General features: G+C 43.0%; 4 protein-coding genes across 4 annotated transcripts; 2 read left to right on the top strand and 2 right to left on the bottom strand.

The window, feature by feature from the left end:
- The first annotated feature begins 725 nt into the window (after positions 1-725).
- unc45a (unc-45 myosin chaperone A) lies at positions 726-7,306 on the top strand. The gene is made up of 19 exons (XM_068602777.1): positions 726-862; positions 987-1,179; positions 1,625-1,800; positions 1,898-1,987; positions 2,127-2,294; positions 2,504-2,672; positions 2,800-2,970; positions 3,183-3,354; positions 3,525-3,825; positions 3,912-4,006; positions 4,160-4,301; positions 4,492-4,632; positions 4,872-4,999; positions 5,078-5,144; positions 5,237-5,350; positions 5,446-5,561; positions 5,885-6,002; positions 6,074-6,229; positions 6,348-7,306. Exons 1-19 carry the CDS (start codon positions 839-841, stop codon positions 6,633-6,635), a joined length of 2,829 nt encoding a protein of 942 aa, XP_068458878.1. The 5' UTR covers positions 726-838; the 3' UTR covers positions 6,636-7,306.
- A 99-nt stretch (positions 7,307-7,405) lies between these two features.
- LOC137803828 (RCC1 domain-containing protein 1-like) lies at positions 7,406-13,918 on the top strand. Its single transcript, XM_068602608.1, has 8 exons — positions 7,406-7,628; positions 7,748-7,957; positions 8,043-8,208; positions 9,633-9,754; positions 9,834-9,938; positions 10,411-10,581; positions 10,665-10,694; positions 10,855-13,918. Exons 1-8 carry the CDS (start codon positions 7,418-7,420, stop codon positions 11,010-11,012), a joined length of 1,173 nt encoding a protein of 390 aa, XP_068458709.1. The 5' UTR covers positions 7,406-7,417; the 3' UTR covers positions 11,013-13,918.
- On the bottom strand, positions 11,092-12,908 carry LOC137803829 (calcium and integrin-binding protein 1-like). Its single transcript, XM_068602609.1, has 7 exons — positions 12,751-12,908; positions 12,337-12,371; positions 12,139-12,238; positions 11,856-12,009; positions 11,660-11,778; positions 11,455-11,543; positions 11,092-11,368 (listed from the first exon to the last, which is right to left on the bottom strand). The coding sequence occupies exons 1-7, from the start codon at positions 12,799-12,801 to the stop codon at positions 11,347-11,349; spliced, it is 570 nt and encodes a 189-aa protein (XP_068458710.1). The 5' UTR covers positions 12,802-12,908; the 3' UTR covers positions 11,092-11,346.
- Positions 13,590-21,397, bottom strand: LOC137803826 (titin-like). The gene is made up of 4 exons (XM_068602607.1): positions 21,335-21,397; positions 20,771-20,885; positions 14,167-20,436; positions 13,590-13,978 (listed from the first exon to the last, which is right to left on the bottom strand). The coding sequence occupies exons 1-4, from the start codon at positions 21,353-21,355 to the stop codon at positions 13,944-13,946; spliced, it is 6,441 nt and encodes a 2,146-aa protein (XP_068458708.1). The 5' UTR covers positions 21,356-21,397; the 3' UTR covers positions 13,590-13,943.

Raw genomic sequence — 21,397 nt, 5'->3', positions numbered from 1 at the left:
AGACTCTTAACAGTTGTACCTGAACACAAATCCCAAAGGGAACGCCCTGCCTCTGCAGGAATAGAGGAAGCACAACGATGGTGCTTGGCTGTCCTGGTGAATGAAGGTTCCCATGAGACTAATGCAGAAAATGCCATACCGGGACACGTCCTTTTGTGGTTTTAACGTGTGTGAATGCACCATACATTTTAAATCTCACATGTTGAGGATCAAAATGCAACTTATTTTTGCATTTACAAAACAGTGACGAGGAATCCAATGTCTTTTAAGGATATTGAAGGCGGCTGGATTAATTGATGTGGATGAGTGGATTTGGGATTTGTTTGTACCGTATGACTGTACATTTTATCCGGTGGTTCTTTTGCTTTCTAAAAATATACATTGAACCAAACATAGGCTTATGTTCTTACATTGGGTATGTAGAGTCTTTATTAATGGTTAATGAATCATTTAATAATCATCATTAGATCTGTAAAGACCATAAATAAGAGCAACTTTCTAGGTTGCTAGGTTGGGCATCAATAACCTGAATTGCCAGTTGTCTTTATCATAAGAACCATCTGTGTGGACTGAAGAAAGCCACAGAATGAAAATGCAACCAAATAAAGAAGAGATGGAGACAGACGTGCTCTGGCTCCCCTCTTCCTTTTATGGTAATAGAACGTGAGCGGAGGGGGCGGGGCTGTTAGCCAAACGTCATCAACGTGCTCCAGACACCCGGAAGTGTTGCAGGATGTAACATGTTTGACTGAAGTTAGCGGTGTTTGTGACCAAGTAGAGGAATATTAAACTACATATTCGCCACACCATTCGCTGTATCGTGTATTACACTTCAAAGATGAGTGCGAGTGAAAACGAAAAGGTAAGACAGCAGTTAGCCCGGGAGCTTCTTTTTTTTCGATTAGCAGATTTTATCAGAATAACATTTACTCGAAGCATTTCTGTCGTCCTGAGCCCTTTTTGCCTACTTTTTCTTTTTAACTCAGGACACTGCAGCCCTGAAGGAGGACGGGAACACCCTTTTCAAGGCAGGAGATATTCAGGGCGCTGTCTGTTGTTACACCAAAGCAATAAAGCGGAGTGACAGCCCAGCAGAGAGGGCTGTCCTGTACCGAAACCGCTCTGCCTGCTACCTGAAACAGGAGGAGTACAGCAAGGCAGAGGCGGATGCCTCCAAAGGTGGGATTCATCACAGCCGAGTATGTTGAGTTCAGAGATCACTGAGCACAAAGACACGTTTTTATCCAAGTTTAAAATGAAAGGACACTTTGCCTAAATACACAATTAAGCCTAATGTTACCTGCATTGACATGTATGCATCCAGAAACCTGCTGAGGTTAGTTGGACCTATGGGCTGTAGCTTACCTCTAACCTGGATCCTGAATGACATTAGGTTTGGGGTGCTTAAAGTGACAAAAGATTACATTTTAGCTCTTTTAATTGACCAATACTCGTGATGATCTTGAGACTTTTTACAGCTACTCTTAAGTGTGTGTGTATTTCACATGTCAGGTCAAAGTAAAAATGGTATACTGAATTGTTGCATGAATGTTTAATTCTGTATTGAGATCTATGGCTGTATCTACACTGTGATATTAAATGTTACCCCTGTCACTCCTTTCAGCTCTCGATACTGACCCGGGGGATGTGAAAGCCAGGTTTCGGAGAGCTCAGGCTTTCCAGAAACTCTGTCGACTTGATCAGGCGTTTTTGGATGCTCAGAGGTGTGCTCAGATAGAGCCTAAAAACAAAACCTTCCACGATCTGCTCAGACAGCTGGGAGCACAGATCCAGCAGAAGGTGATGTGTTTTGAGTGGATGATGTGTCAGGGATTTTATTTAAAACAGTACCTTGAAGAAACTGTTGCTAATTAGGGTCTTTTCTCTTACCGTGTAGTCAGTGCAACTGAACTCCACAGACGCTCGTGTGCAGCAAATGTTCTCACTTCTCCTAGATGCATCTGCAAAAGACTCAGATCGACAAAAGGTAAAGCAACTCTGAAGGCAGGAACATAAAGTGTGATAATTTGCTCTTCTATTATGAGTTTGTTTTTTTTCCTTTTCATTTTGATCTGTGTATAAAGTTGTATTAAAACCAAAATATGTCATCCATTAAACAATTTCAGGCTGCTCAGAATCTAGTGGTATTGTCTCGAGAAGATGCAGGAGCTGAGCAGATCTTCCGTAACGATGGAGTGAAGCTGATTCAGAACCTTCTCCAGTCAAAACAGGAGGATGTTGTCCTTTCTGCCCTGAGGACCTTGGTTGGGTTGTGCACAGGGCATCAATCCAGAGTAAGTGTGACAGTTCCCTCTAAAGTTATTTACTACATAATCTTCAAAGTCCTGTTTTTAACCGGCATGCATTGTGTTTTGTTTCTTGGAACTCGTATACATAAAACAAGAGGTGTATCCACAGTGATGGCCCTCTTATTTGTAATTGGTTTATTTTACTTCCATCCCCTACTGATTGTTAATGCTGACACCCACTGTTATGTCCCCAGACCATGGCCATAGTGAATGAGCTGGGGATGGAGCAGCTATGTGCAGTAATGGGGACAGGAGCCTCCACTGTGTCTCTGGCTGCCTGCCACCTGCTGCAGGTGATGTTTGAGGCTCTGACAGAAGGCATGAAAAAAGAGATCAGAGGGAAAGATGAAGCCATGCTTCCTGGTGAGTTTGGATTCGATTCTGATCATGTTATTTTTGGAGTTGGCCACACATGAAAGTAAGAATTGCTTTTTTTTGTGAGCTTTCCGTCTTGTGCCTTCACACGTTATTGACTGTGACTGTACCACAGAACCCTCCAAGGAGCTGCGCTCAATGCTACGCCACCTCATGGAAATGATGCCAGCATCTAACGTGTCAGGGCCGGGCAGGGACAGCGCCATCAACCTCCTGGTCAAACAAGTTCCCCGAAAGTCCTTGAAAAACCAGGATAACTCCCTCACGTTATGGGTGATAGACCAGGGTATGAAACACACCTGCACTTAATGTAGACTTGTACATTTTAATGCTATGACGGATACGAAAGAGTCCTTCTGCCAAACAAACCCCTTTTAAATGTTTTAGTAGGTTGCACTACCGAGGCAAGAAATTAAATTTGCATGCGGCCTCAGTCATTCTGTCACCACTTTTTATCTGGCGTCGTTCCAACCAGATTAACTCCTTATCCTTCTGCAGGACTGAAGAAAATTCTGGAGGTGGGTGGGACAGTCCCTGAGCTCTCAGAAGGACCACCACTTACAGACAACTCCCACATGAGCTGTTCTGTCTTACTCAGCAAACTCTACGATGACCTGAAGAGCGACGCAGAGAGGGAGAATTTCAACAAGCTATGTGAAGAATATGTACAGTGAGTTGAGCACTGAAACATTGGAAACTTCCCAATTTCCAATGTTAATGTTACTTGTGTGGTTGCATTCTGTAATAATTTATGAACAAGTAAAAATGCATATAGGCGATAGGCCGAACAGTGGCATTCCTTAACTGGCTAACTTGCTTTTCTGACATATTTCTTGTTAGGCAACATTTTAGCCGACATGGACTCGACGGCAAGCTGCGAGCCATCCAGACAGTGTCTGTGCTCCTCCAAGGGCCGAGCGACGTGGGTAACAGAACTCTGGAGATGTCAGGAATGATGGATGCAGTGATCGCTCTGTGTGCTTCCGAAGATGTAACTCACCAGCAGGTTGCGGTGGAGACTGTAATCCATGCGGCCGGCAAGGCAAAAAGAGCCTCCTTCATCACTGCCAACGGTGTGGCGCTTCTGAAGGATCTCTACAAGAAGAGTGAGAATGACAGGATACGTGTGAGAGCTCTTGTGGTAAGTGCTGCACCAAAGCAAGTATATTCATCTCAAATAGTTGGAGAAAAGAACTTATATATAGTGCTATGATGGTTATCACACAGGGTTTGTGCAAGCTTGGATCAGCTGGAGGGACAGACTTCAGCATGAAGCAGTTTGCTGAGGGATCCACGCTGAAGCTTGCCAAGCAGTGTCGGAAGTATGTTTGATTGTTGAATCCTGAGCATAGGTATAGATTAAGAAAATTGTGTCGCGCCTGGTCCACATTGGTGCATAACCTGATTTTAAAAATGACAGCTAATGAAGCAATTATCGTATAATAAGAAGCAAGCTGTATCTCTTTCTCTTTTAGGTGGCTGTGTAATAAGTCTCTGCCCCAATCCTCCCGTCGGTGGTCTGTGGAAGGCCTCGCCTACCTCACTTTTGATGCCGATGTAAAGGAGGACTTGGTGGAAGACAAGAACGCTCTCCAGGCCATGTTTGAGCTGGCAAAGGTAATTGGAGGTTGTAATACTTGACACATGGACAATACAGGGCAAATAGGAAGTCAGTTTCTCTCAGAATAGCATTTTGTTGACTTTCTTCATATTTATTTGTGTTTAGTATTTGAAACCATCACTATAAGAATATACCCAAAACACTTTTGTAGTGTTGACAACCTTGTTTTTCTTTGTGTTCCTGCAGTCTGAGGATAAGACGGTGCTCTTTGCTGTGGGCTCCACATTAGTGAATTGCACCAACAGCTATGAAGTGGAGAAGCCAGACCCTCAGATGGTAGAGCTGGCCAAGTATGCAAAGCAGCACGTGCCTGAGGAGCACCCCAAGGTGCCTTTAAATTGTTAATTTTTCACATAGAGCTACATTTGCTGCACACAAACGCCTCATGATATTCGTTAAATATTGCATAGTAGCTCTGCTACTCTGCTGTTTTTTATAGGGTTTTTAAAAACAATTTTACATCTATATATATATATATATATATATATATATATATATATATATATATATATATATATATATATATATATATATATATATTTATATATTTATTTTCCATGTGTCAGGATGCGCCTTCCTACGTGGAGAAAAGACTGGGGAAGCTGCTGGAGAGTGGTGTGGTGTCTGCGTTGGTGTGTATGGTCAAACAGGAAAGTCCTGCCCTCACTGAGGCTTGTAGAGACTGTATCTCTAGGTAGGAAAATGGCACTTAAGTCTTTTTCACTCACTGTTCTTTCTGAAGGCTTTTTGTTAATGACATTCCTCACAACAGGGTATTCTTGGCTTTGGTGGAACGACAGGAAGACAGAGGCACAGTGGTGGCACAGGGTGGAGGAAAGGTAGAACACCCTGATAGTTTAGCCTGCACACTGACCTAAACACCCTACTTTAGTAGGCTTACGTGATATGTTTTGACTGCTTTCCTTCATAGGCTTTGATCCCACTGGCATTTGACAACACCGATTTAGGGAAAATCAAAGCAGCACAAGCCCTGGCAAAAATAACCATCACATCTAACCCACAGATAGCCTTTCCAGGAGAACGGGTAAGAATTGCATGCTACGAAAAGCCCCGTCAATTACAAACAAACAAACTTAAAGACCTTTTTCTCTTTAACTTTGTCTAACTTTCTGTTATCAGATCTATGAGATTGTGCGCCCCCTTGTCAGTCTTCTGACTCTTGAATGCACGCTGCTGCAGAACTTCGAGGCACTCATGGCTCTTACCAACTTGGCTGGCATCAGTGAAAGACTCAGGTTGGCCACTAGGGGGAGTCTCTCAACAAATATATTTACAAAAGAATTGTAACAGGACACAACCTGCAAGTATACAGAAACCAGAGCACAACTTTTGTTTACCTACTTATGTACCTTCTTCAAAGAAAGGAACATCTTTACATGAAGTGTTACAGATTCATCATTTCTATGATTAAACATGGATCCTAGTTTGCTTCCTAAAAATAAAAAGTGTTTTTACCAGAACTGTTTTAGGACTTTGGTCAAGTCATAAGCAGATTGCAGGTTAAGATCCAAGTCTTTCAAGCCTCTTTTCTCTATTGATTACATATGTCATTTCACAGACAAAAGATCATAAAGGAGAAGGCAGTCCCAAAAATTGAAGGCTACATGTTTGAGGAGCATGACCTGGTCCGAGCCTCTGCCACAGAGTGCATGTGTAATCTGGTTCTAAGCACAGAGGTAAGACGCGTATCCATAGATGATTGCATGGCACACATGTTGAAGTGGAAGTAAAAGTGGCGTGTCCTCAGGTGCAGAAGCTGTACCTGGCCACAGGGAACGATCGCCTGAAGATGCTGGTGCTCTTTAGCGGAGAGGAGGACGAGAGACTGCGGAAAGCTGCTGCGGGAACTCTGGCCATGCTGACCGCTGAGCAGCCTGAGCTCTGTGCACGCATCCCTGGAACAGTACGCAGACCACTGCAGCAGCTCATTGATCCCACAAAGCCATCAGCATGTGGCCTACTACAACAATTAATTTCTCTGTTTAAGCTAACATCCTTTACCCTTCCTCTTCTCTTCTCAGACGACTCACTGGCTCGAGATTATACAGTCGCTATTGCTCTGTGAAATAACTGACCTGCGCCACCGCGGAGTGGTGATAGTTCACAACTTGATGCAGGCGGAGAAGAGTCTGGCTGAGACAATCATGGAGAGTGAAGCTCTGGAGATACTTTCTGTCTTGGCCAAGGGAGGAGAGGGGACACCGGAGCCCGTTTCCAAGACTGCTCAGAACTGCCTGGACAAGGCCGTGGAGTACAGCATCATCATGACCAGGGAAGGTCGAGAAAAAGCCGAAGGAACTGAACCCTGAAAACACAGCTGCAGCGTGTGAATGTGCCTCTTGGTAACGTTAAAGTGCTTTTCTTTGAGTTTTATGTGGGACCAGTGAAATCATTTTACTATTGCAAGGAATCAGTTTCGGGCTGGAGGGCACAAGGGTACAAATGCTCACATGTCTTAATCAACAACTGTGAAAAGCAGTAAAAAATCATGAAAGAAAGTAAGTAAATGATAGCTGTTTGCTGTTTCACATTACTTTTCCACTCATTTTATTCATCTAAATTGTGCTCCATGTGCACATAGAGAAATGGTTTTCTGCCATAAATCTCCTTTTGTTTAAGCAACAAACCTACCTGCTTAGACTTAAGAAAAGATCATGTTTTGAGTTAGAAAATAAATCATTTATGTGCATTGTATGATGTTGGACCACGACCAAGTCTTTGTTTAACTTCGAGACCAATAAGGCAACTCTATACATTCTTTACTAAGGATTTATATTCTTCAACGTTGTCTTTATTTTACATTTTGTACACTGCTATATGTAGTTGTGAGGCAGCAGCTTTCAACATGTTATTCACATAATTGTGTGCGTTTTATTTTTAATATTTGTTATAACTATTATTATCACTTCACTACATTCACAGGGTTGTATGCTTGGTCGTATTTTCTAGTATTCACTGAATAAAAACCTCTGCACCCGAATTATATTGTCACGTTTCTCAATACTGTAGCGCATGCGCAGTACTTCCCGGTGCTCCATATCTCAGTGTTCAAACTTTGCGGGTAACTGCGTCGCACGGCTCAGCGTTTCCAATGCGGTGGTTCGGATTTGGCTTCAACGCGTTTGGACAAATACATGTCCACGAGAAGTTGGTGAAAGGAGTGCGTGGCGACGCTGCTAATGGAGTCAAAGTGAGCGGTCCAACCGAGCTGACGAGCCAGGCGGACCGACGGGGCTGCTGCCCGAAGACTGGATGTCAAATAAGAGCAAGTTGGAGTCGAAGAGCATCTTTGCATTTGGATAGTAAGTCCATTAAAGACGCAAACACTGCTTGTCTGCGACTCGTATTCCTTGTTCCATGCGTCTATAACGTCACACTCTTCATCTAGATATGAACTTTTCTGTGTGTGTGTGTGTGTAAGGTGACGGATGTGTGTGCCTCGCGGGCTTCGCCTCCAGTGACTCGTGCAGCGGGCTTCCTGTGAGAGAGAGCCGCGGCTGTAGGGACGCCCTCATCAGTGAGTCGTGCTTGACCCTCGCTTTCCCAGACCGACTTGAGTCCTGGGATCTGCAGAAAGAAGAGACAACTCCATCATGGAGCATGGAAATAAAAACACCCCCCGAGGGCTCAGGTAATTTGCGTCAATCTAATTTGACAGCTATTTAAAAGTATAATGTGTTGATTGGCTGAATGGTGCACTTCTTGCTGCTTTCCAGGACCCCCTGTGAGTCTCCCGTTGGTCCCTGGAGGTTACATAGCCACGAAACCGCCCCTCTACCGCTCCTTATCCCCACTCCTGAGAGCCAAGAGTCTGGCACTGAGTTCAGAGCATGCCATCCTACTCAGTGCCTCCGGAGCTGTGTACACCTGGGGACTGGGCAGGTAGACCAAATCTCTGACCTAAACTACGCTACAGTTAGCTACGTATTTGCTGCGGGCTCCCAGGTCTATGTGACCATCTGACCTATCTTTAATTATGTTGACTAGAAACGTATTTTCTCGCAGATTACGTCTGTGTTTGACGTATTACAAATACGTTGATTCATGATTTCGTTGATTAGTGCAGTAAACCACTGCAGTGAACTCAGCAGACACTCAGTTTCCAGCAGCAGTAGAGGAATCATCTCTCTGGTCAAATCAGCTGCAGCTGACACTGACCTAAAACACATTCAAACGAGCAGAAAGAGCAACGTGACACAACATCCTGTTTTCAAAGTAGTGACTGATGTGCATGTGTTCAGAACATTTCTGACCACATCCAAACATCTTAGAGAACCGGCGCGACGCAGGCCGTTGGATATTTATTTTTGTTAATGTCAAAACATTGTCTCATTGTCTTCTAAACATGTGTATTTATTGAAATGAATATATTTTGTGCCTGCTAAAATAGGTGGAATTCTGAAATTTGGAATTCTAAACGCTAAATATACCCAGCCACATACACATTATTGCCAGACATTGTGGTCAAAGCAGTAACACCAGGTTACTGATCGCTGGTCTGTTTCACAGGGTCTATACCGCCCACGAGTAGGGAACTACCCTCAGAGTGCTGCGAGCTTGCAATCACAACCACAGTGTCTAATGGGGGTCTAATGGGGACCACTGATCCAGGATCAGTGGTCGCCGACTTGAGCCTGACGTGAAAGCACGTATTGTTATGTAGTTTCTGTTCTTAACGAGCAGCGGTGCTGCCGCTACTGCGGTCAAGTGAGCCCACATCAGCCGAGTGAGCCTCAATTGCAATTCTGAATGCACCTCTCATCAAGGTGTTACGGTACCGGGGCGGTGCGCAGAAAAGAAGCCAAGCTCAAATGAAATGATGATATTCATATTCAAAAGGCATATCCTTAAACTTGTAAATTAAAAGTACAACGCAGTCTTGTTTAGACTGATCCCTGCTATGTCCATGTGTATGGCCTTGAGATTTTACTGTATAGTTTGAGAAAATTTAAATCAAAGTCAGCTTCAATGACAATGATATTCATGTCACAATGTCCTATATTTAAACTGCTATAAAAACAGATTCTTACATTTGTAAAGTAAAATTACAACGCAGTCTTGTTCAAACTGACCCTGCTATGTCCATGTGTACTGTACAGTTTACTGTACAGTAGTTTTATAGAAAATTGACTTTAAAGTCAGCCTACATGTAATAATGATATTCATGACTTCACAATTTCCCATATTCAAACGGCTATAAAAACAGATCCTTACATATGTAAAGTGAAATTACAATGTAGCCTTATTCAGGGGGACCTATGCACATGTACATGGCATGAGATTTACCTGTACAGTTTATTTGACAGCCATGGTCAGTTGGGGCATGGAGGCCTAGCCTCCGAGGAGGAGCCCAGGGCAGTGGAGGCTCTCCTGGGGATGCCTATGAGTTGTATAGCTACAGGAAGCTGGCACTCTGTCTGTATTAGTGGTAAGTGTCTTACACGATTTTGGCAGTGGAAAGATTTTTTTTTAAAAAACAACGAAGCTCAAATATTTTTTTTCATCAGATGGGGGCGACCTCTATGTGTGGGGTTGGAATGAGAGTGGCCAGCTTGGACTTCCATCACGAGGTCTGAGGAAAGCATTGCAGCTGCAAAGTAGCCAACAAGCAGGTAAATCTGTCTTACTATTGAAGTTTTTTTTTTAAGAAATACAGTCAGGGGATATTTCACCTAAAAACACAATCAAACTCCTATTTATTATTACCCACAGTGCTATCCATCAAATCAGTGCACCTCACCCCAAATACACGGCACTCAACTGCACCGTTTGTTTTTGGTGTGGCATGTATGATCGTTATAATACCCCATGCTTCAATGAGCATTTCCACATCATGATTAACTCTGAACAAGGAAAATATGGTCACCATCAGGATTCTCTGTCGTATCTTTTCCAATGTGTTTTTTGCCATTTTAAGCACCATAAACTAAATGTTATCAAGCTCCATTGTACTGTGTGAGCTACGGTTGAAATATCACAATGCAAATTCACAAACTAATTAAATGTACTGATAGTATGGGAAACACTTTACGTTGTTCATAAATGAATCACCCCTTTAATTACATCATTAACTGTCCTGAACAGGAGCAGTGCATCAAGATGACAGCACGTCTCCCGCCAAAGAGCCTCAGGAGGGAGAACAACATGAAGACGTATTCATATCAATCCAGGCTTTCCCAGCTCTGCTGGACGTCACGCCATCATGTGAAATTAGATCAGTCAGCTGTGGGTCCCGCCACACAGCTGCAGTAACAAGTGAGAAACAACACTACGGTTGTATACTAATGCACATGTTCTTGGCAAATTTGTCATCTTTGTCTCGTATCTTCTAATTCCAGCCACAGGAGATCTCTACACTTGGGGCTGGGGTAAGTTTGAATTTCAAGCTAAACTGACGCCCAAACCGATTTTTAAACTGTTGCATTCTACATCACTTTCCCACTACCAATTTAATTATTTAGTAGGCTTCGAGCACAACTAGAGTAAAAGCTGAACTTATCATGTCCATAATTTCTTTGTCCATTTCAGGTGACTATGGCCAACTTGGACACCAGACTTTAATGAGTTCAGATGAGCCCCAGCGGGTGGAGTTCTTCAGGCAGCAGCAGATGCTTGTGGCTGACGTCGTGTGTGGGGCATGGAACACGTTTGCTGCCGTCACCAAGGAGGAAGTAGCTGGTTCTTAAAAGTATAATGGCATCCCCTTGATAAACATGGACAATGGACTTTGGCCAACATACCAGGAAGTGTAAATTATCACAGCAAAAGACTGAATTTATTTTGTGATATACAAGTTGTTATTTGTTCTATGTTAAAAACTTCATAAATGAGTACTTAAAATGGTATTTATAGAAAAAAAAATACAGTTTTTATATTTCACAAAGGATGCATCAATAGTTAAGGCAATAAAATCTATAAGTAAATATAATTTAAGGCAAATCTCTAAAATTATTTTCATTGAAAATTAAACACCATTTGAGAGTTAAAAGTAGATGTATTTCCTCAGCCGGCTGGAGGTCTTCACAACACAATCTTAAAAGAACTGTGAAGAAATCAAAATATAAAATAAGCGGTTAGAAGCGAACATAATTGTGTCGAGTAAAGTACATATGAGGGATTTTTAGTTACCTGACAAAATCCGGTGACCTTGAAATGACATGCTGAAACTCTGAGAGGTTCACAGTTCCATCTTTGTCGATGTCTGACTCTTCAAGAATCTGAAGAACAAGCAGGGGAAACAACTGTTACACTAACACAGTGTACCAACCACATGCTGTTTTAGCCACAGAGTGTCTCGCCCCACGTCCAAGAGCAGACGGCTGAGAGAACTCACATTGCTGATGAGCTGTCTCATTTCCTCCGTGGTGAGCCTTGTGTCGTCCGTCTCGCCAGTCAGGCAGTTGACTAGCTTCTCCAGATCACCACAGTCAAGAGTTCCATCGTCATCAAAGTCTGAAAGTATTAATGTTATTACACAGATTCATAACCCTAAATATATCATTACGAACCAACTAAATCAAATTATTTACCAAATATCCGGAATGCATAGTGGGATTTGATTTCCATAGTAGCAGAGTCGCTGAAGGCACTCAGGAGATCCAGAAAGTCCTCAAATGTGAGGCTTCCGTCTTTGTATTCAGATGTTGAGAAAACATGGCAGATTCTGCTCCTGAAAGGGTTGGACTGTGCCAAGAACAAGTACAAGGGTCAGTGGAGTTTATCAGTACTTGAAGCACGTCCCCCAGAAGGCACAAAGCACAGGACGGTCTTAGTCAAGCAATGAGAGCCGTGTTTATTCGGCTTTATTATCACCTTGAGCTCTGCCAGGGTGAGGATCCTCTCCAATGGTACTCTGGTGTTTGGAAGGTCTTTCTCATCTTTTGTGAGCAGTTCAGTGAATCTCTTGTGAGCACTAAACAAACAAAAAGAGCGTAATTATGGATTGCATTTTTTTTTTTTTTAATTAAAAAAAGTTAACATTTGTAATATTGCACGCTGCTGATCACTTACAGGAGAATTTCTTGTTTTGTCAAGAATGTCAGCTCCTAAAAGTTAAAGTGAGCATCATTAGAATTACCACAGATTACCTGAAACAATACTCACAATACATTTGAGTCTTATTTCCTCATAATCCATCCACGGTTCGCCTAACATTGACGATATTAGCAGCATTAGCTTTCACTGTGTTGACAAGCGAGATGAAAAGTGTGGTAACATTGCGTCACGAGCGTTGTGTTTACTTTAAATTACACGGACTCGTTACTTCAGAAGACATTAAGGCTCGGGCTAATTGTTGTCTTTTGGCTTTAAACTTTGGGCTAACACGGCTGTGTTACTTTATTACAGGGCGTCAAAACAAACAACTTGAGCCTCTCGGTGGACGTGAACACGCATCGCGACGGTGTATTTTCTTTGGGCACTTACTTGATACTCTGAGAGCAAATCCTTCCCGAGTTGACTTGACGTAGTTCCCATTTTGAAGACTTTCGACTCGTAGATGTACTTTTGTTGTGTGGAGTTGTCCACCGAACTACTGGGCGACTTGTTCTCTTTCCTTTTTTTTAAATTTTTTTTTTTACACCACTTACTTCCGGTAGCGTTCCTGTTCCTCGTGACGTAGTCGCTAATGGCAGCTGGAGTTGTGTAGTTAAAACGTATTCATCCTACAGTGTTTTTTTCTTGAAACTGTTCGTGTGTATATATTTAGATTTTAAAGCCCAATTTCGTACTTTGTATTATTTGATTGCTACGGATTAAATTATTTTTCTTTGGGAAATTCACCCTTAACTTGAGAGTGACTGTTAAGAGCTGACAATACACAAAGGGGAGAGAAACATGGTGAATGACGTGCGACGAAGTACTTTAAATACTACCTTTTATTATATTTATAACCCAAAAAAAGGCTACCACATGTCCTGTAACTACTGTAAGTCAGTATGACACAATATAAAAAGGTTCCAGCAAAAGATATTGCATTCAAAAAATAAAAATGTGAAACTTATAATTGGGAGAATTGTAGTAGATCCAGGTCATGCTCTCTCAAGAAACAGTAATGATTTCACTTCCACTTGATCTGTATGAACTAGTCTATACAAAATGGAAATACTTCAGTAGTTCAGTTGCAGTCTTTTCCCTCAAATTTTAAAATGGGCCTAAAACATTAAACTGTTTTGTTATCTTGATTTATTAATCTTGTCTTGTTTGTATTATTTTGAAATTTCCTCATGCCCACGTCCCATAACAAAACCAAAGTCCACCCATCATTATCATTATCATCATTATCCATCATCCATTTATTAAAGTAAAACTCCAGTAGCTGTTTGAAACATCTTCATTTTATATTAGATTCAAAACAAACAGGATACATTTAGTTGATATTGCTGTTATTGTGTGAACCAAGAAAAACAGATGCATTTTCTTCTAAAATCTAAATAATACAAAAAAATTCTAGTTTACAAACATTTTAAAAATATACCGTATGTAATCATGTATCCAAAAAACTGCAAATTTTGCTAATGCATTCATTCACTGAGCATTCGCTAACAAATTTTTCTGAACAATACTGGGTAAGATGAGAAACGAGGATCTGGAAGATCAGAAGATGGGAAGAAGAAAAGCTAAGCTCCTGGATTTGTCTCCCAATCTGTTGTATCTGAAAAAAAAAAAAATGTTAATGCAGCAAATAGGATAATGTGCAAAAAGTAAAAAACGTTTTAAGTGCTTAAAGTATCTAATTGTTGTCCAAGATATTTCACATTCTACTTAGGCTCTAATCCCATCACAGTAATTGAGCTTTTTATACTAAATTTAACATCTCTTATGCGTCTTCATAGATTGTACCTGTCATTTTCGTTCCCTCCTTGGTCTCAGCTGAAACACCAATCCCGTACTGGTTTTCCCCGGTGACTCTAAAGAAGTAGACCCCTCCCTCCTCCAGGTCAGACACCTTGTAGGACAGCCGGCGGCATTTGTCTGTGAGTCTTGTCCACCCTTTTCTGCTGATGTCACGTATATCTACAAGGTAGTTATTGACAGGGGCTCCTCCCTCATTTTCGGGGATGTCCCAGGTAACAGTGGCAGAGTTCTTGGTCACATCTTTAACCGCTACATGAGTTGGAGGACCAGGTGAATCCAAAACCCTCACATTCAGCGTCAAAGAGGCAGATCCAGCAACGTTTTGCAGTTTGACTACATACTTGCCGGAGTCATCGCGTGTTGCTCCTTCCACTGTGATAGAGGTGACAAAGCTGCTGGTGTTGATCATTCCTCTCACTCTCAGATCTACATCTGCTTTGTCCCATGTCACACTAGGAACAGGCTTGCCTGTGAACGGCACAGTCAAAGTGAAGGCGCTGCCATCTTTAATGAGCAGTGTCTTCCTAATATCTGTGCTAACATCAAACCTGGGCTCCTCCTCTCTCTCCATGGCCACTTCGGGATCTGTTTCCGGACTAGGCTCGCTGATCCCTATATTGTTTATGGATCTGACCGTAAACACATATTCCGTTCCTGATGTGAGTCCAGTTACTGTAAACTCTGTTTTATCTGTGTTGTGAACACCAACAGTCCAGTCTTCTTCTGCTGATTTTCTGAATTCAACTTTGTAACCTGTTACTGCTGATCCACCATCAAACAGCGGCTTGTTCCACGACAGAGTGATGGAAGACCTGGATGAATCGATTATGGTGGGTTTTGCCGGGGGGGATGGAAGAAACTTTGGATCGTCTGCCAAAGTGAGTGGGCATGGGAGACTGGGTTCACTTAGCCCCGCAGCATTCTCAGCAAAGACTCTGAATTCATACTCGCATCCCTCGTGCAGGCCGGAGGCTTTGACTCGTAGGTCATAGACAGGCTTCTTGTTAACGCGAACCCAACGGAGACCCTGCTTATCCCTCTTCTCGATGATGTAACCGCTGATGCGGCTACCGCCATCAGAGGCAGGTCTCTTCCAGCAGATAGTCATTGCCTCTGTGGTTGCACTTGTGACCTCAACATCACTCGGAGCAGATGGGATAGTGAAGGGATCCATGGCCTTCTTGGGCTCACTTTCCAACGTCTCACCTTCACCATATTTGTTCACTGCTCTCACCCTAAACAGGTATTCATTTCCTTTGAGTAGCTTGGTTATTTTGCAGGTAGTTGCCACCATGTCACCGTACACAAGGGTCCACGCTACGCGGCTGGTTTCACACTTCTCTACAATGTAGTGGATGATCTCAGCACCGCCAGTCTCATGCGGGGGGTCCCATGAAAGGGTGCATTTTTCTGCTGAAATTCCAGACACCCCCAGAGGTCCAGCAGGTGGGCCGGGTCTGTCCAGAACCTTGCAGGTGATAGGCTTAGATGTGGTGCCACCTGTACTCTGTAGAGTCAGAATATACTGTCCGGAGTCTTTCCTGACACTTTCTCTGATCAGCAGAGAGGTATGCATCTTTGTTGCGGTTATTTCAACTCGTCCTTTGGTGTCAATATTTCTACCATTTTTTAACCAAAACACTGTAGGGTTGGGGCGGCCAGATATGTCAGCATCTATTCTAAGGAGGTCTCCTGCTTTGACAACCACCACCTGTCTAAATTTGTCCTCCAAGATAATTTTGGGTGGCTCCACATCATGCTGTACTGTAACAGGTCCTGTGGTTTCAGAAGGCGCACTGAACTGCTCAGCTGCATTCTTTGCAATCACACGAAAATCACACTGTTCACCTTCTGAGAGGTCAGTTACTTCCAAGAAGGTGTCCAGTAAGTTGGTAAAGTTGCACTTAAGCCAACAACTATCTGGCAGCTCTTTACGCTCAACAATATACCCAGTAATTTTAGCCCCACCATCATATTCTGGTTTGTCCCAAGTGAGGGAAACTGAGCTGTTAGTTATATTGGTGACTGTGAGGTTGTGTGGGGGATCGCACTGGTCTCTTGCGGCTACAGGCTCCGATGCCTTACTGCAAGGCCCAACACCAGCCATATTCTCAGCACAGACCCGGAACTCATATATAAGACCTTCTTCAACACTCGTTACTTTGAGCTGGTTCTCAGTCACTGGGTTTCTGTTTAACTTTGACCACAAAATACTGCTTTGATCTTTGCATTCAATATGATAACCAATAATAGGGCTACCACCGTCACTGTCTGGCTTGCTCCATGCAACCACCATGACGGACTTTGAGGCACTAACAATGTGGAGATTTGGTGGTGGGCCAGGGGGCTTAAATGGATACTGGGCAACAACAGTGTCAGACTCAACAAAGGGGCTTTTGCCGTAGCGATTCTCCGCAGCAACACGAAACTGATATTCAGTCCCCTGTGTCAAACGAGAAATCTTAATTGATGTTCTGGCAACTGTCGCTGACACAATCTGCCACGTTGTGCTGTCTGTATCTCTCTTTTCAACAACATAATTACTGATTTGACATCCGCCGGTGTAATGTGGGGGCTGCCACGACAAAGACATAAAGTCAGCACTCACTTCATCCACACTGAGGTCACTGGGTGGTCCAGGTTTTTCAGAAATATTGACAAAGATTTCAGCAGATGTGGTTCCAGTCGAGTTGGTTAGGGCCACCTCATACATGCCAGCGTCTATTCTGTTTGCATCTTTGATAATGATCTGAGAAGATGTGTCAGATGTGTTCACATTCACTCTGCTTGTCTCTTTCAGCAAGGTACCATTTTTCTTCCAGGCTACTGTTGGCGTTGGTACACCCTTGAATGGAACATCAATCTTTAAATCATTTCCTGCCTTCACACTAAACGTCTTGGACAGCAAAATAATGATGGGCTCAGCACCGGTATCCTTTACTGTCACAGGGGCCAAAAGGGACTTTGGTTCACTTTTGCCCTTTTCATTCACAGCACTCACTCTAAAGATATACTCCTTTCCTTTTGCCAGCCCATTAATAGTTGCTTCCAGCGCTTTACTCTCTGAACACATTGTCCATGTGTCATCTCCCTTTGCCTGCATCTCTACAATATAACATGTGATTTTGCTTCCTCCATCATGTTCAGGCTTCTCCCAAGAGAGTCTTGCACTATTGCATTCAACATCACTGAGTGTGATTTTTCCAGGAGGCAGAGGAGCCTCAGACAATTTAACAGCCTCAGTGGTCTCCGCTGGCAGTCCAGTCCCAAACTCATTGACAGCTAGAACACGGAAATAATAGAAGCTCCCTTCATGGAGGTTGTCAATCTTGCATGAGTTTCTCACACAGTTGCTGCAGACACTCGTGAACGCCTTCCTGGCCTCCTCTCGCTTTTCTACGACGTAATGCGAAATCTTTGCTCCTCCATCAATGAGCGGTGCCTCCCAGGAGATTAACACAGAGTCCATCTTGGCATCCTTTACCTCCAAGTTTGTTGGTGCACTAGGAGAGTCCAACACTCTGACATTGATGAATGCAGATTTAGAGCCATTGCAGTTCTCGGCAGTCAACACATATTTTCCAGTGTCGTTTCTGCTGACATTCTCGATCACTAGCTCTGTGTAGGAGCTTGTGATCTCAATTTGAGTGCGCTGACTGACTGTGCCGCCTTCCTTTGACCATTTAACTTCAGGTTCTGGCCTTCCTCTGATGGTAACAAGGAGACGTAATGTGGAACAGGCTCGAACACTAACAATTTTCCTCAAGGTAGTGTCCAACTCAATTTCAGGGGCCTCCAGTTTCTCAGCAGCGACCACAGACCCAGGTAGATCTGCATACTCCCCAACTCCAGTGGCATTCATGGCAGATATACGAAAATTGTACTTTGCATTTTCTCTCAGTCCTTTCACGGTGTAGTTTGTGTCCTCTACACCTGTGCTTGGTGTACATGCGATCCACTCATCTTCTACTGCTTCTTTCATCTCAACGACAAATCCACGGATGGCTGCTCCACCATCATAGATGGGTTTTGACCAGGTCAGAGACACAGTACTGCTGGAATAGTCTGTCACTTTAGGGTTGGTAGGGGGACCAGGGGGGTAAGTCGCCTCACATACTTTGATAAACTCACTAGGCTCACTGGGTGGACCAACACCAGCAGCATTCTCTGCCAATACTCTAAACTGATAGGAATGCCCCTCAGCAAGTGCTGTGCATCGAAAGCGCAGGTCATTTAGTCTTCTCTTGTTGCATTTAGTCCACCTGACACCTTCTTTGTCACATTTCTCCAGGATGTAGCCATCAATCTCTGAGCCTCCATCTGTCTCAGGCCTTTCCCATGATAGCACTATAGAGTCACCAGTCACAGCACTGGCTGTAGGGGAAGAAGGTGCACTCGGTGTTGTAAAAGGGTTTTGTGCAACAAAGGGGTCTGATTCCAGAAACTCGCCAACACCAAATTTATTCACAGCAGCGATTCTGAATATGTACTCTTTACCGGGCACTAGTTTTGTCACTTTGTAGCTGACAGCTTCAACGTGAGGCTCAACCCCTGTCCATGTCACACGGCTAGTCTCCCTTTTTTCAATGATGTAGTGGGAAACGCTGGCACCACCATCATTTAAAGGGAGGTTCCAGTGAAGAGTACACTTCTCTGCACTGACAACTTTCACCTTCAGAAGTCCATCTGGAGGACCAGGTCTATCCAGGACCTTTACAATAACAGGAATAGATGTAGTTCCACCCATGTTACTGAGGCTCAAGACAAAGTGTCCTCCATCCGCTCGTGTACAGTCCCTGACAGTCAGAGTTGTATGAGTGAGGGTGTTTTTAACCTCTGTTCTCTGTGTTGCTTTGTCAATTTCTTTTCCATTCTTTAACCATGTTACTACAGGGAGGGGCTTCCCAAAGTAATCAGCATCAATGACGAAGGTCTCACCAGCTTGAACAACAGTGGTACTCTTGAACTTAGGATCAATGAATGCTGTGGGTCCTTCAATAACATCTTGTGCGACGATGGTTACAGTTTCTGAAGGTGTGCTCCAAACACCAGCACCATTCTTAGCAGTTACTCTAAACTCATAACTTTGGCCTCCTGTCAGACTTGTGACTGTGAACTGATTCTCAATAACATTGGTGAAGTTTGCTTTCATCCATCTGCCATCTGGGAGCTCCCTCTTTTCAACAATGTAGCCCGTAATGGTGCTTCCACCATCATACCTGGGTTTTGCCCACTGAAGTGTGATGTTCTCTCTCGTAATGACAACAGCTTCAGGTTTACCAGGTGAATCACAGGGGTCTCTTGCCACATAGCATTCAGATATCTTGCTCGACGGGCTGAGTCCAGCAATATTCTCAGCAAAGACTCTGAATTCATACTCAATCCCTTCCTCCAGTCCACTTGTTTTAAAGCGAGCGTCTGGTATAACAAGTTTGTTCAGCTTGGTCCATAAAATGCTATTCTTCTCTTTGCGTTCTAGGTGATAGCCGTTGACGGGACTGCCTCCATCGTTTTCTGGAGGCACCCATTCAACCACCATGCTGTGCTTTGCCACTGTGGACACAAACGGGGTGCCAGGAGCAGTGGGCACATTAAAAGGATATTGTGCAATTACAATAGGAGAAGTGATTGCGGTACTCTTTCCATACCTATTTTCTGCAAACACTCTGAATTGGTATTCGTTTCCTGTCTTCAGTCTGGTGACTTTGATTGTGGTTCTTACTGTTGTTGCTGACACAGTCTGCCATTCTGTGCTTAGAGTTTCCCGTTTCTCCACTATGTAGTTATCCAGCTGACAGCCTCCTGTGTATTCTGGTGGCTCCCAGGAAATGACAACATAGTCAGAACTGATCTCATCAATCCTCACGGGCCCTGTGGGTTGGTCTGGCCTTTCAAGAACAACCACAGTGATGTCTCCTGTATGTTTTCCAGCACTGTTGCTTGCTGTGATAGAGTATTGACCAAAGTGCTCCCTGGCTGCATGTCTGATATGAAGAACTGTTAGTGATGATGTATTTGAAATCTCTAGCCTTGATGTCTCTTTAACTGCCTGACCTTCTCTTTTCCATTCAATCGTTGGTGCTGGGTGCCCAACCACTGGGATCTCTACTTTCAGATCTTCACCATTCTTGACAGTAAATGTTCCAAAAGTTATCTGGAGTTTTGGTTTAATAGCATTTTCCTTATCTGTAACTGGGCCAGGTTGGACCTCAGGGCTGGGATCGCCATTCTCTGCAGAAATGGCAGGCTGACCTGCTGTGAGGGGGAAAAAGCATACACATTAGATAGGTGATCCCTGTACAGAGTTAGACTAATTATTAAATCCATGTGGTACTGGATAAGCCAAATCAATCTATGTGGCTTTTAAAAAGCATTTGAGTGAACACATTAGTCTGATGAATAAACATATGATGAGTAAATCTCAGCATTTTACTTTTTTAATTCTAACTTTTCAGAACTTCCAACTGTATATCACTTTAATAAAACTGCTGGAGTTACTTGAAAGCCTCCAAAACATAACAACTTAGATGATTGCGTTACACTTTAGTGATGAGTCTTGTACTGTCTGTTCCCCACAGGCAGGACATACCTTGGACAATGACTGTGAGGGGTGACTGGGAATCCTCTGCTGTGAGCTCTGCATCAGTATTCTGTGTCATATTTATATTTGGAGTGTGAGCTTTATCTTCTGCTTGTTGTCCCACCTACAAAAGAGATTGGGACAAAACTCAATAAAAAATTAATGAAATACCAGGTAAAACCATCAGGGCAATATATTTCTGTATTTCCTTACATATGTTGTTTGGTTACAAACCATTTTTAAAAAAAAAAGCTACACATATTTAATCACAATAGAATTCAAACAAAATGTGTGTTGATATTTAACAAGCTATAATGTAGGTTATCATAATGAATGTGATGTGTTGGTAACAGAAATTGTTGATGCTGTTAAAAATAACTGGGGGCATGGTGGTGCCATCTGTTCCACTAACACTCAATTATTTTTAACTCTTTAAGTGCTCACAAGGTTTAAATCATTTCACTTTCGGAAGAAACACAAAAAAGCAACAAGCAACAAGTAATTGTTGGGTGCCCTCAACTCTCTTTACAATGTTTCAATAACTTTTAAGATATAATTAATGACACAACTTACTTCGTTGTTACTGGCTTCCATCGTTGTCCCAATTGAGAAATTCAGCGTGAATTCAAAATCCAG

Source organism: Clinocottus analis, unplaced genomic scaffold (assembly GCF_023055335.1).
Source record: "Clinocottus analis isolate CAN_PGR_092001 unplaced genomic scaffold, fCliAna1.0.p SCAF_6, whole genome shotgun sequence".
NCBI lineage: Eukaryota > Metazoa > Chordata > Actinopteri > Perciformes > Cottidae > Clinocottus > Clinocottus analis.
This window is presented reverse-complemented; position numbering and strand designations above follow the sequence as displayed.